Source organism: Chelmon rostratus, chromosome 4, assembly GCF_017976325.1.
Source record: "Chelmon rostratus isolate fCheRos1 chromosome 4, fCheRos1.pri, whole genome shotgun sequence".
NCBI lineage: Eukaryota > Metazoa > Chordata > Actinopteri > Chaetodontiformes > Chaetodontidae > Chelmon > Chelmon rostratus.
In genome coordinates this window covers 25,884,022-25,897,982 of record NC_055661.1, presented here as the reverse complement: position 1 = coordinate 25,897,982, position 13,961 = coordinate 25,884,022, and the positions used below count along the sequence as shown (strand labels likewise).

At 39.9% G+C, this 13,961-nt stretch overlaps 1 protein-coding gene across 1 annotated transcript in view; it reads right to left on the bottom strand.

Annotated features, from left to right (window-relative positions):
- LOC121605520 (cyclin-dependent kinase-like 5) overlaps positions 1-13,961 on the bottom strand; it is a 32,244-nt gene that overhangs the window by 11,451 nt on the left and 6,832 nt on the right. Inside the window, exons 3-6 of the mRNA XM_041935448.1 lie at positions 2,697-2,742; positions 2,417-2,553; positions 2,191-2,311; positions 1,086-1,145 (exon numbers count right to left, since the gene is read on the bottom strand). Coding sequence (XP_041791382.1) covers positions 1,086-1,145; positions 2,191-2,311; positions 2,417-2,553; positions 2,697-2,742 — 364 coding nt within the window. The remainder of the gene's footprint in view (positions 1-1,085; positions 1,146-2,190; positions 2,312-2,416; positions 2,554-2,696; positions 2,743-13,961) is intronic.

The window sequence follows — 13,961 nt, the reverse complement described above, 5'->3', positions numbered from 1 at the left end:
TGGTCATATTAATGCCAGACGTTGTTTAGCACATATCCAGTCATAAAGATACTTACTATTAAATCATGGGTAAAAAATCTAAATTCATTTTCATAATCTCGAAACATCACTACAAACTGACAAATACAGAGAATTGTCATCATGTAATAGTTTGATAGAGGAAGTTCTGCATCTGGGAAAATACGCTTGTTCACTTATTTAATTAACAAGAGCCAGATGAGGATAACACTCTCATTTCTGTACCTTAAGCATACAGCTACAGCCAGGAGACAGTTAGCATATCTTAGCATAGCTCTGCTGAAAGGTAAAAAGAAAATCTGTCTACCAGAACCTTTAGCGCACTAATTAACATGTTATATCTTTGGTTAATTTTTTAAGCAATAGAGGTGCTGGTAGGCAGATTTTTGAACTTTGGAGGAAGCCAGGCTAGCAGTTTCCTCATATTCACACTTTATGCTAAGCTAACCATCTCCTGGCTGTAGCTTCAAGCTTAACATACAGGAGTGATACTAATGTTCTCATCTGAATCTACACTGATGCAATTACTTGAGCTTTTCATTTCAACTTTCAGTATTTCTTAAACTTGCTTGCACTGACACTCAAAATCACATACAATGAAAATAAATGTGCAGGAAGACATAGTCCTCAATGTAAAGCTGCAGAGCGGAGTCTGTTTGGCCTATGTCTATTCTCTCAATGCCTTTGGCTGACACAGAGCAAACAGCAGGTCTTCAGTCTCTCACTCCAGATTGCCTACATGACGTTGGCTATGCCATCTTTTCCGTTTCCCCCGTTTTGCTGTGGCCCTACCAGATTGGATCAAAGCATGATTAGCCTCTTGTTTTTCAACATGTTTCATTAATTGAGATGAGAGAAGAATGCACAGCAGCAGGCTGAGAACCAGGAGAGAGGGCTGCACACAAAGCTTTAGATAACCGGATGAAGCCTGCCTGCTGCCCCTCTGAAGCATTGGTCTCAGCCAAATATAGTCTCTGTTGAAAATACTCCTTTCACATCACAGCTTTGACCGCTTGGCCACCTTCCTTACAGATCTTACAGTGTGAGTATTTGATAGATGTGCTCACCAAAGTCACATAACTTGAGGACGTCATCAGAGCTGATGAGAAGGTTTTCTGGCTTTATGTCTGAGGAGGAAGGACACACATAAGCTGGCGAGGGGCTCATTGTTACATCATCACTACCATCATTCCTGCCACCACATCTTCATCTCTCTCACTGAAAAGAGTAGATTCTTCTCAGTTTATAGTATCTTTGTAAAAAGCAGTAAGTCGAAGAAATCAAATTCTAGCAGTGAAAATTCACAGATTGTAAAGACATACCATAACATATACATCAAATCCCAGGATAACACTGTCATATGGGTATACCACAGGCCATTTGGATGCCTGCTCTGTTGCATTCGCTGTGCCAAAAGGTCACATGGGCCATCTGGTTTCCTGCTCTGCTGCTACCGATTCGCCCGAAAGCTCACATGTTGCAAACAATAGAGTGGCTGGTGACAACATGTCAGAAAAACTATTAAGCTACCATTTGATGAGAGTAGTGAATAGTCTATAAAGACATGTGCCATTCCATACTGAATGTGATGGTGCAGTTGTAAATGCTACTCTGTGGACCTGCACAAGCTTCAAGCCACAAGCTCAGGATCAAATATGTTCAGAGCTTCTTTTCTCTGCCTCACTAACACTGTCACATCCAGCCCGCTTTATAACAAAATAATACTCACAAAAGCTGCAATTCTAATTAATTTATACGTGATGTTGCTTATTCAGAGATCGGAGCCTGCCTGTCCCAGTGGAAGTTGTGGCTATTCAGAAGGATAAAGTCTTGGCATGGAGCTGATTAGATCTGCCTGCAGTAACTCAATATAATTCCAACAAGTAATTGGTATCATGTCCAATTTCTCACGTTTACAACAAACCAACTTTCCTGGAAATCAGTTGAGAATTAAGCGAGTTACAGACGATTTTGTTGTGAAGTCTTTCAATAAGCATTGTATTTGTTTACTTGTGGATCTTGACTGCACAAATATGGTGGACACACAGACACGTAGCGGCGATATACAGGAGCAGCCAATGAAATATCTACATGTCTACATCTACGGTCCCTCTCAGTGTTTTTAATACATGTCCATTAAAGAAAGAAAAAATTAAAAAAGGGAGCCTTTACCCCGGTGAACTATGTCGTGTTTGTGGCACCAGTGGATTGCTCTGATTAATTGGTAGATGTAGCTGCGAGCTTTGTCAGTCGGCACACCGTTGGGTAACTCCTCAAGCAGCTCAAGCATGTTCTGAAAGAGAAACAAACACCACCAACAAATCAGGATGACCACCACAACAGGTGACAGTGACATTAAAAAATCAGCCTGACAACAACATCTGTACTAGAAACGTACCTTCTCCACATACTCAAAGACAAGATAAAGCTTTCCTCTTCTGCGGAAGGCCTCTTTCAACTCAACAATATTCTCCTGCTTGAGGGTGCGGAGCATCTTAAGCTCCCGTAGCGTCGTTTCTTTAACCTCCTCATTTTCTGCATGGAGGTGAGACAGAGGAGGAATCAGGAACACGTTGGGCTTACAAGCAGTTATGAGGATGGGATGCATCCCAACAGAAATAAAGACACTGAACAGTCTGACAATAAAAAAACACTGATGGGACTTGTTGTCCTCGTACCTTCACTGTCCTTGAATTTCTTAATGGCCACAATTTCATTGGTCTCCTGCAATAAAAACACAGAGCAATTGGTGAGAAATCACTACTGTTGCTGCAGTCAGTACATCATGAAAAAGCAGACAACAACAGCAGAGATTAAAACACTATAACAGTACACATTATACTAACGCTAACAGTATAAGACAGTATTACTACTGCTGCTTTTACTACTGCCACCACAAGTGCTAAAACGTGGACAACACCGTTTTACAGTCAGTTGTGTGGGCTTTAGTTAAAAAGATATAAATGGTTTGATTTGTAATACAAACACTCATACGCTTAAATCCAAATTTGCAAACACCTAGTTAAAAACCAGTGCATACAAATACAGTGTTCACAATACAGGGTGCTGCTGTTACACTAAGACAAACCTGAGGGGTCAAACAATGATTACTGGCCCAGGAAAAGGAAAACTAAAAACCTGATTTACAAAATAGTTATTTTTGAGATTTTTCTCTATTCTTTGGGGGGGGGGGGGTGATCACTAGTAAAATGATGTACAGTTTTACCTTTTTCAAATTAACCAGTCTGTTGTAGAGCAGTAACAATCAGTCGATTAGTCAATTAATTGATAAACTCAATATCTCTGGGGTTTGGACTGTTGGTTGGATAAAAGAAGAAATTTCAAGAGCCACCTTGGAGTCTGCAAAACTGGGATGTCATTTCACACAGTTTTCTGATATTTTATTGACTGACTAAGAGAGAAAATAATGAATTGATTATGAAAATAGTCACTGCAGCCCTGGTCTGATGGTCAAATCCCATCCCACAGAGAAATATGCACCCCATGAGAACGGGTGCAAGTAAACTTTGTGTGCATAAAAAATGGGTACCACTATTCTAGTTGAATGATTCACTGCTGAATTGCAGTGCACGTAGGACTGGTGCACCTGGAAAAGTATACAGCTTGAAAAAATTCCTGCAAAAACAATCTTTGTCACTTGTTTACAGACATGAGTGACATGAAATAATCAACAATACGTGGAGCACACCATGAAATTCAGAACTAATCACCACTGAGTCACTGTTTTCCTGAGACACTTCTCATCATCCCTCTATGAAGTTCTCTGTGAGCGGCGCCCCACCACTAGCCCCGTTTCTCGACATGTCCTAGTTAGGCCTGATATTTCTGCCTATGGCTCAGAGCTGTGCTCCAGTTTCCCCCCCTCAGAAAGCCAAAGGCAGCATCGCACCACTCCAACATGGAACACAGCGAACAGTGAGCCCTCCTCCCAGCAAGTACAAATACAGGATGACTCACAGCAGGGTCAACTTCATGAGCATCACTGTACTGTGCACATGCAAGGTATCCTGAGTGAGGGAGCTGGACCGCTGCAGGATATAAATTAAATAACCTGTTCTGTCTAGATATTGTTCATTAATAGTGAAAATAAAACCTGATTAGTGTTTGTACTGTATGCACTACAGTATGTAGTATACAGCACTGTACATGCACTGTGCATGTACTGTACATCCAACTCTTACTTATGTACAACCTCAAAGTGATGACAAGACTCCAGGAAGTCACTGCACCTGCGCAAGAAATAGTTCTAACTCCCCATGAATCTGCAACTTGTCATTTTCACATCTCTGTACAGATTAAACAAACTAGATAAAACATGTTAATTAGTGAGATTTAGAGGTGCTAGTAGGCTGTTTTTTGTTTTTTTTTAACTTTTGGACTGAGGCAGGTTAGCTGCTTCCACCTCTTTCCAGTCTTTGTGCTAAGATACGCTAACCACCTGCTGGATATAGCTTCATATTTAGTGTACAGATATGAGAGTGGTTTGAGTCTTTACATGTATCTGAGCAAGAAAGCAATCAATTAAATGCATGGTTGATTCCGAATGTGTGTCTTGATGGTGATTTAATCAAAACGAACTAAGTTTAAAATTAAGTCTTGTTTACTTGATGTTTACATGTTTATTTTACTTGGTGATAGCTTGCTTGTCTCTTCTCAGTTCCATTCAAGTTCAATGACCCATTTGCCAAAAAGGAAGCACACATAAATCCAGGCTTCAAAACATCCCTTTGGAAACCAATTGTAGACATCACAGACACTACAAAATCGTCTCTACCCTCTGTGAAGTGGACACAGCAGCAGGCCGGTAATCACACACCTTAGGGAGGTGGAGAAAGGAATGATTTGTCAGATGAACAAATGTGTAGCACTATTTCACAGAGCTGTGCCAGCGCCAACATCAGTGATTTGCTTTTAAGTGTTGTGAAGGACATACAAGGGAGTCCTCACTTACAGCACTCCCATGATGGCCACCTTCGATAAACACCACCCAAACTACCCAGCTCGTAACTACTTCAACTTCAGAGACCAAAGTCAACCTGTTAGAAAAGTACAAACTTCAGAAAGCATTGCAGTCAGAATGATAAGAGATCCTAAACACATACATGATAAAACCAATAATACCACACTTGTTTTCACACTGATCTCTCATTTGTCCAAATATGTTTTGCAGTTTATTACGTGTGCATTTTCATGTTGGAGGGATCAGTGTAGTACACCAGCTGCTCTCAACCTTTTTGTGTAACATTTTATTTTAAGCTCTTTAGGAATTCCCATGTGGGGATGGACTGCGAGGCTCAATTGTGTGGGAGAAAAACCAAGCTGGGTAAATTGTTATTTACTGTGAATGTGCTGTCCCTTTCCCACGACCTGAACAGCACAGATTAAGGACTTCAATCAATCAGTTTTATTTAAAGTGTACAATCACCATGTAGCATGGTCTCAATATACTTTACAAAAGAATTAAACATAAAGCAGACTATGAAATAATAGAATTTAAGTAAAACGACGACATTAGAAACATCAGTGTTAAAGGGAATGTCTGAATACAATAAATAACACTACTACTATGAAGCAGCCAGATCAAAAGCATCCGTTTTCAACTATTCCAACTCATTTCAATTTATTTTAACAGCAACCTGCATTCTGGCCACACCAAAATCAGCAAAACCGCCACAGGTATTTGAAAACCTCTGAGAGAACATCTGCTGTGATGTTGATGAGGTCGTGAGTAAATCTTCAAGTGGAGACACTGAGACATGAGTTTTATAACTATGTAAATACCACCCACTAATTACTAAGTTTTTCATTGTTCAGAATCTTGATTAAAGAAGTCATCTCATGTGCTTTCCAAGGCACAATTAGTCAGTGGAGGATGCCAAGCCTGGGCTGCGTAACACTCCTTCGTGCATCATGCTGTCATATTTTTCATCCTGTTTGAAGTACATGCTGCCAAACTACAATACTGAACCGAGCATTAAGGGCATCAATTTGTGTCAAAGGCTTGCTTCTGCACAGAGCGTGACATGATCAAATTGCCAAGATCCCATGTTATGTCATTATTTTCAAACTGCTTGGTTGTGACATTTGTTAATAACAGCCTGGTATCCACCACACTTAGCGTGGAAAGCCAACAAAAAGTTCAGTTGGTAGCACAGAAATCACCTTAAATAAAACACTAAAGAAGAGACTGTAAATGTATTTCTGTTGCAGACTAGCAAACAAGTAGATTTCTTGATGACAGCGTTCTCTCTTATGCTGAGGACTGCAGGTGATGTTCAATGTGATAACAACAAAAAAACTCCACAAGTCACAACAACTCTGCAAGGAATGTAAGTTCATTCCCTAAAAAAGGAAAAAATACAAGCAAAACTGGTGATTGTGACCTTGTTTCGTAATGACTTGTATAAATGTGTAAAGATGTATGTTTTATGTGTATTTTGTGAGGATATATAAATGTTTAACATGGTGCAATTATCCCTTTATTTCTAATTTTTATGTGGTATTGGTATTACAAACAAAAAATGCCCATCAAACAGACCATCTGTTGCCAACAAAGCAAAAGTCAATGCATTTCTTCATCCATGCACCCTTGCTTTTAAACAACAAAATCTCTATCTGCAGCATCAGTCCTGTTGGGTTATTTACAGTAACATGGACATGTGTTGTTTGATTGTACAGTTGATTCACCTTCTGGTATAAGCCTTAAGTGCCAACCACAAACACAAATCAGCCAGGGATGGACAACGGCTCACGTAAAAGCAAAAGCCAAAGTGGAGCTCTGAATGAATGGATGAATAAGCCAAACTGCATGTACAAGTACACTGAATGCTGACATGCAGCATTATAACTTAGTACTTTAAATCCATTGTTTGCATTATAATAAAGTTAACTGTGACCAGAAAGAAGAAGGCGACATCCAGGATGCGAGATTGTAGTGGCAGAGGGTACATCAACAGGTGGGCTGGACCTGACAGTCTGCATTTGACAGCGCTTCAGAATTAGACTTGAAATAGCCTTCGTCTATCAGGGGACAATGACGACTTTAACATTCAGACAGGAAACGTGTGTCCCCTCTACATCCCTCCGTCTCTCTCTCTCTCTCTCTCTCTCTCTCTGGCTTCTGATAGGACCACATAGACAAGTGCTCCACTCAAGGTGACCCATTTAATGCTAGATGTGAAAGTCCTTTTTTCCTCTCCTGTCCCAGTTTCTGTTCACTGGGTGCAAAAATAACCGTTCCCATCAAAGGGGGCGGATGGACTTTTTTTTTTTTCTCCACTAAATAAATCTAGATGTTACTGACAGCCACTCAGCTTATTTAGGAGGAATAAAAATGTAAGCCTACCGCATCAGTTCTGTTATCTGTGGAAAAAGCACCATCGGTTACACAACCTAAAAAACGAAGCTGAAGCAATGCTAAAATAAAAGATCATTAAAAAAAGGAACATTTATGATCAAGATAGGACAAACAACAGATGACTGCAGAGCGGTGGTGACTCACTTGATGCTACATGGCAGCTCTTAAAACAGTGAAGGGCTTAATAGATCTAGTCATTACACTAATTACTCACTTTTTGGATCATTGTGTGGTATCTCCATTTATCAACTCAAAGGCACAGGCGAAAGCACTGGAAACATTAAGGAATCATCTCCAGCAGATAATAATTTCTTCTCAGTGGGCAAAGTGACACAGCATTAAAGAGAGAATTATCCATGGATCACACAGAGCAGAATGGAAGAAGATTTTTTTTTTATCTGTAAATTGAAATCTTTCATCTTACTGTGTTACACTACCCACCCTTAACACACCCTAATTAGTGATCACAGCAGGTGTTGCTAATTTGTTTGTTGACTCCACTAATTAACATGTAGTCATGAATGCAAAGTATTAGTCTAGTTTTTATCTTTTAACTTCCTGTCTATGACTTGTTGTCTAGCTGGTATCTGCTGCTTCTGACCACCTGGTGCATACATTATAGCAAATCTATGGCCATGTTTATAATATAACATACAGAGCAGAAAATGTCAGAATTTATTCCTCACGTTCTTAAAGCTAACAGCCATGGTGACTGGTCCGAATGAGTTTTCCATGACATGAGTTTATTGTTGTGTGATAAGCTTATTATTTAGACTTATATTATTAACAAAATACATACAGTGTATATGCTACCACTAGCAGCCAGCTAGCTTAGCTTAACACAGAGACAGTTAACCTTGCTCTGCTGGGACCAGTTGCCAGGCAACCGGCAGAGTCATTGAATTTACTGGCACATAGTATACACAGACAAGATGTAACAAATTAATTAGGGAGCTTTAGAGTTGGTAGATGGATTTTGTTATCTTGTACACAGAGGCAGGTTAGCTATGATCCTAGTCTTTGTGCTAAGCTAAGCTAACTGACTGCTTGCAATAATTTCCTTTTTACCTCACAGACATGAGAGTGATATCAATCTTCTTATCTAACTTTCAGCAAGAAAGCAGCAAGGGTACTTTTTATCAGATATCTGCGGTGAATAAAGTCAGGTCATATGACCTCCTTGTGACCACCCTTAATGTGGGCGAGTGTTTGAGAAACTTTGAGAGATGTTCAGTAGTCTGAACTGATCAGGACAGAGACTGACTGGCATAGCAACCTGAGGTTAAGAGACAAAAGCTAACAAAAAAAGGGGCATGCCGGATGAGGTCAACAGACAGTTATCTGTTGTTCAATCTTGTTAAATGTAGATTCACCATTAACAGTTAATTTGCTGGGGGTTTTTAAAAGTTATTTGCAAGTCCAAAGTGAGAGAGAGGGCGATATTTAGCAATAAATATTTTCTTCACAAAAGACAGAGAACAGATAGATGTAACCCCACTGAAGTACACATTTGATTAAAATTTTATGTGTTTGCACCATTCATTGGCTTAATTGGTGGCAGAGGCACCCTCAGTACCACTCTAGTTGGCACATAAGTCATGTGCTTAAGGCTGAGAGCCATACACCATGAGTATACAAACATTAGTGCCTGTTGATCTGATTACCAAAATATTTCAAACACCAGTAGGTTGGTGTTTTGGGCATTAACAGGCCATGATATACAGTTTCATATTGGCTGTATCATTCTAAAAAATACCACTGCATGCATTGTACATACTGCTTCACCATTGGCTGAACATGTTTACTAAGAATGGCTCTGTGTTGGCATCTGTGTTTAGCGCTCAGGGGTGCTGTGAACCTGAACCATGCCAGGAAAATACAACCCTGTGCCATACTGGAGCTGCCAGGAGCCTTCACCATAAGAAGCAAGCTTTGTGCCTGTGGACTTCTCCTGGCATGTGCCACATATGTTCTCACTCACTTGCTAATAATAGGATGACTGATGTGATCACGTGATGCTTTCTGCGGCTCAGGAGAACACTTGCTGCGCTCTTTGCTCTCAACTCACAAATTTGCTTGTTTACATTTAATAATGAGGATGACTATGCAACGCAAACTGTCCACAAGTGTACTATTCTCTGCAATAAAAGAAAGGGTTGACTTATTGTATGAGGCAAACTGATTCACTTGTTCACTTTGCTCTCTGTTTCGTCTCGCATGGCAACTAACGCATGCACATTCCTGTCAAGAGGTATTTCTGTCTACAATAAACTCACGCTGATGTCTTTCCCTTAGATTTTCATGCCATCACATTAGCTTCTGTTCTCAAGGAACATTAGGGTCAGCGGTCTTCACCTCCTGTTCCAATCAGCTTAACTTGTACCTAGTATTACAGTAAATCAGTTTTCACTCACACAGCATTTCAATGTCAAAATCTCTTAATTCGCTTAACTCTTAGCTTCAAAGACATAATGCTACGCTTACATATGAAGTGCCAAACCCTAAATCACACTTTTCAGAATACAATAGTTGGTTAGTTAGTGTAAAAACACAAATTCATAGCCAGAATTTTGCTTTGTACAATATGCAGGATTTGCGGTAGGAAAGTTAATGTAAACACACTATGACACTATGGTCTAAATATCTATGTTTACAGTAATATAGTCTATATCAGCGGTGTGGGGCGTCCAGGCCATATGCAGTAGGCTGGATCAAATGGGTTACATCAAAAAAAACAACTCAGAAATACAAAAAAGGTAGACAGCAATTACTTTTTATCTGTGATAACAGAAAATAACATAAACTAGTCAACTAACACGTTTTTCTGGCGAATGTCAAGAAACAAAAGCAGGTGCTGAATGTCGCCCATTCGAAGAGAAATGGACTATCACTTTTTTGTTGAAGTAAAAGACACTTGTGACACGCTCACTGTGATGAAAAAGTCCAATCTTAAGAGTTACAAGGAAAAATGTGCTTGAAGAAAGATAACGCTCTTTGGCAGAGTTTGGATGTCCAACAAGCAGCTTTCAAAAGACCACATTCTGACAGAGACAGTGCTACGCAGGAAAGCTTTACAGTGAGCAAGCTAATAGCTAAGAATCTGAAGGAAGGATTTATGAAGGAGTGCCTTGTTGCTGCTGTGGAGCTGCTCACACCAGACTAAAAACTGCTCCTAAGCGTTTGTCTCAAACCGTGGCATATGGCACAAGGTACTGAAAAAACAATGGACACAGCATTTCCACTTATTCTCTCTGGTTTGTGGTGAAACAACAGACATAACAAATACCTCCCAACTAGCCATTTTTGTGCATGGCTTTTGATACGATGTGTGGCTCTGGCAAGTGCAACTGGAAAGGGCTAGCACTCTGCATTTTCTTACCCTGCAAGAACAAAAGCCTGCTTTGACAACCTACGACATGAAATCATTGAGCTGCAAAGCAACGGCGGGCTCATAGCTACATACAACAACCTCCTTCTGCTCTAGTTCTATAAAATGCTTGTACATCATGAAGATTTTCCCATTCTGAGGAAACATACAGTAGAGTCTTAATCTGTTTGGGACAACCTGCTGCTGTGAGCAATTCTTTTTAAAAGTGACTATTGCAAAGATGCCGTTTGTTCTCAAGACTGACTGACCTAAACCTGGAAAACCAGTGGTGAGCAGCATCATCATCACTGCCATCTGACATCAGGCGCCTTGCCAAAGAAAAGCGGTTCCAGCCATCACGTTAGAGGTTAGTGTGATACATGTGATCAATAATTTAGTATGAAGGATGTTACAAAAAGTGAAGTTGCCCTAGACAGGAACGCAGTTCCCCATCCCAGACCTATGTTTCAAGTTAAATGCAAATTATCACGAGGAATCCTAACTACGTTATTTAAAATGCAAACTTCTGTGTACTGTAGATTACAAGCCTTTCTATTGTTGCTTTCATAATAAATACAATAGAGAAAATACAACATGCATGATACATGATGCACTTCCTCATGGGATCGCTCAGCGTAGTCTGAAATTTTCATTCAACAAACAATACAGCATTTTGCACATTTAAATTCTGTTGTGACAATGAAGGAAAAGCAAATGTAAACGGTTGTGAAACTGCAACATGAATGTGAATGTTATCTGCATAATAAACATGCTCAGAGCCCTGCATTTACACCTGCTGTTCTATGCTTTCTGTCAACACTGTAATGGAATCTTATTTTACATGTGCAGTATGTCAAGCAGGCAATTAGATAAGGAGGTAACAAGCCTGTATACTGTCAACAAAAACAAACATAGCAGGCGCACATTTATCAAAAGCAATGTTTATGTACAGCCTGTACTTAATTTTTCTTTTGATATGGAAAAGAGCCATCTTTTCTGAATTTTTACAGACGTAGAAGATGACTCCTCACACACACCTGCTCTGCAATCTCCTTCCAGATTTCTTTGTGTAACAGTCATCACATACTACTATGACACATTGATTTTATTGATTGATTTGAATGAGTGATTTGAAAGGCCTTCCATGTTGTTCTGGAGGTTTATGACATATCTGCACTTGACTTTTCTTCTCCGTGGGCAGATACTTTCTCAATGATGCAAACTACTTTAAGGACTAGATTTACACTCTGGCTGAGATCCAGGCATAATATGTAGCCAGAACACCTCCACAGCCACGGCCAGGGCTTTTCATAAAGAAGCTTAATTCTATAAAGCTACGACCGACGATTAATGAAAACATATGACAGATTATTCAGTGCTTCTCTTCCAAATTGAATCTTTCAAGAGCACGACTGAGGAGACAGAGCCCTGATGCTGTCAATGTTTTACCTCTCTGAGAGAAAGCCGCAGAGGAAACCAGTTAATGGGATGATAAGCACAGTCAGGGTGACACTGTGTGTGGTGAGCATTCCTACGAGGTGTTCCACGCTTAAATAAACACTGACCACGACTATGTTTACCCTCTCTCTTACACATTTCCCATACTGCCGCATGCTAACCAACTGCCAAGGCCATGCACAAGCCTTATCCAGGATTTGGCTTAGCTGATAAAGATTTGTATTGGACTTAATTCAGAGGAAAGTTTCAGCTTAGATACAGAGTGTTTTGTTTGCAAATCAACAGGTTCCAGAGTTGGTGGGGTCGGGGGGGGGGGGGGATCTTTGATGTTCCTTTTCCAATGAATTCCACAGTATAATACAGTATATTTACAAAATGTGCAAAACATGTGCAGAACTTACCAGTTATAGTCTACAGCTATTTTGCTGGGTCAACGGAGAGCCATACATAGGTTAAATGGCTCTGTAATCTTCCATCAGCAAACATGCCTTATGACGTGTCAGTGAACTCATGGTCAAACTGGGCCAAGCAAAAAGGGTGGTTTCCACGCTCAGTAATGATACTCCCAGTTTCGTCAACACAGTGAATTAACAAGTGTAACGCCAGCACCATATAACCAGGTTTACAGCATCATTGCAAAATAGCTGATTTTGCATTGCTGACACACACAAGCATGTTGAGCAACCAAAGAAAGAATGTTCTGTATCATACTACTAATTATGTTTACAAGTGTAGGAGCCATTCTAAGATAAGCAAATGCAAGACACTAATTCGGCCAGTAGGGGTCACTATGCTGGGGGGGCAGTGTCCTATATAGGTAGGAACCTTTGTCCAGGTTACAGGTGTTGCTGGAAGGAGGAGCAATATAGTTTTGACCACTGTGCCAGGAGGAGTAACATGCTGTATTATTGTGTTGTATTGAAGTTCAGTTTTGGAGTCATGTCCATCAGTCATGGAAACGAACCGTAAGGGTGAGCAAATAAAATACCACAAAGCAAAGAAACAGAAGTTGGACTTTTAATTTATAAACCCTATATGGCAGCATTACAGCATGCGCGTCAACTATTGTCATTAGCCCGTTCATGCAGCCCCTCAGTGGCTTTAAGTTTAGGCTTGGCTGCTACAGCGAGTATAATGTTTACTTACTACAACGTATTTTACAATGTTAGCATGCTAACATTGCCAATTAGACCTAAACATAATGCAACTAAGGCTAATGGGAATGTCATCAGTTTTGCAGGTGTTTGGTCATAAACCAAAGTATTGGACAAAATGAAATTCTGACCTGATGATGGCATCATATGGACAATTGGGGATGAGCAAAGTGATTACAATTCATCCTAAATGTGTGTACCAAATTTCATGACAATCATTCCATCCAGTTATTGTGACATTTCAATTAAAATCATAAATGTGAAGCTAATGGTGATCCCTGACATCATTAGGATTGATCTTCTGGGAACAATAAACGTCTGAACCAAAATTTTAGACAATCCATCCAAGATTAAGATATTTCAATCTAGGCAGAAGTGGTGGCCTGACATCCCTATAGTCACGCTGCTAGCAAGGCTAAAAATTAATGGATTAATATTTGTGAAATCTGTTTGAATGTTATATTTTTTAAAACAGGTGCATATTGGCTTTACCAATATCCTCACTGATGCTCCACTAGTATGATGAGGTTCAGGGACAAAAGCTTCTTAATTATCTTACAATGAATTAGCATAATTCATAAGGTTT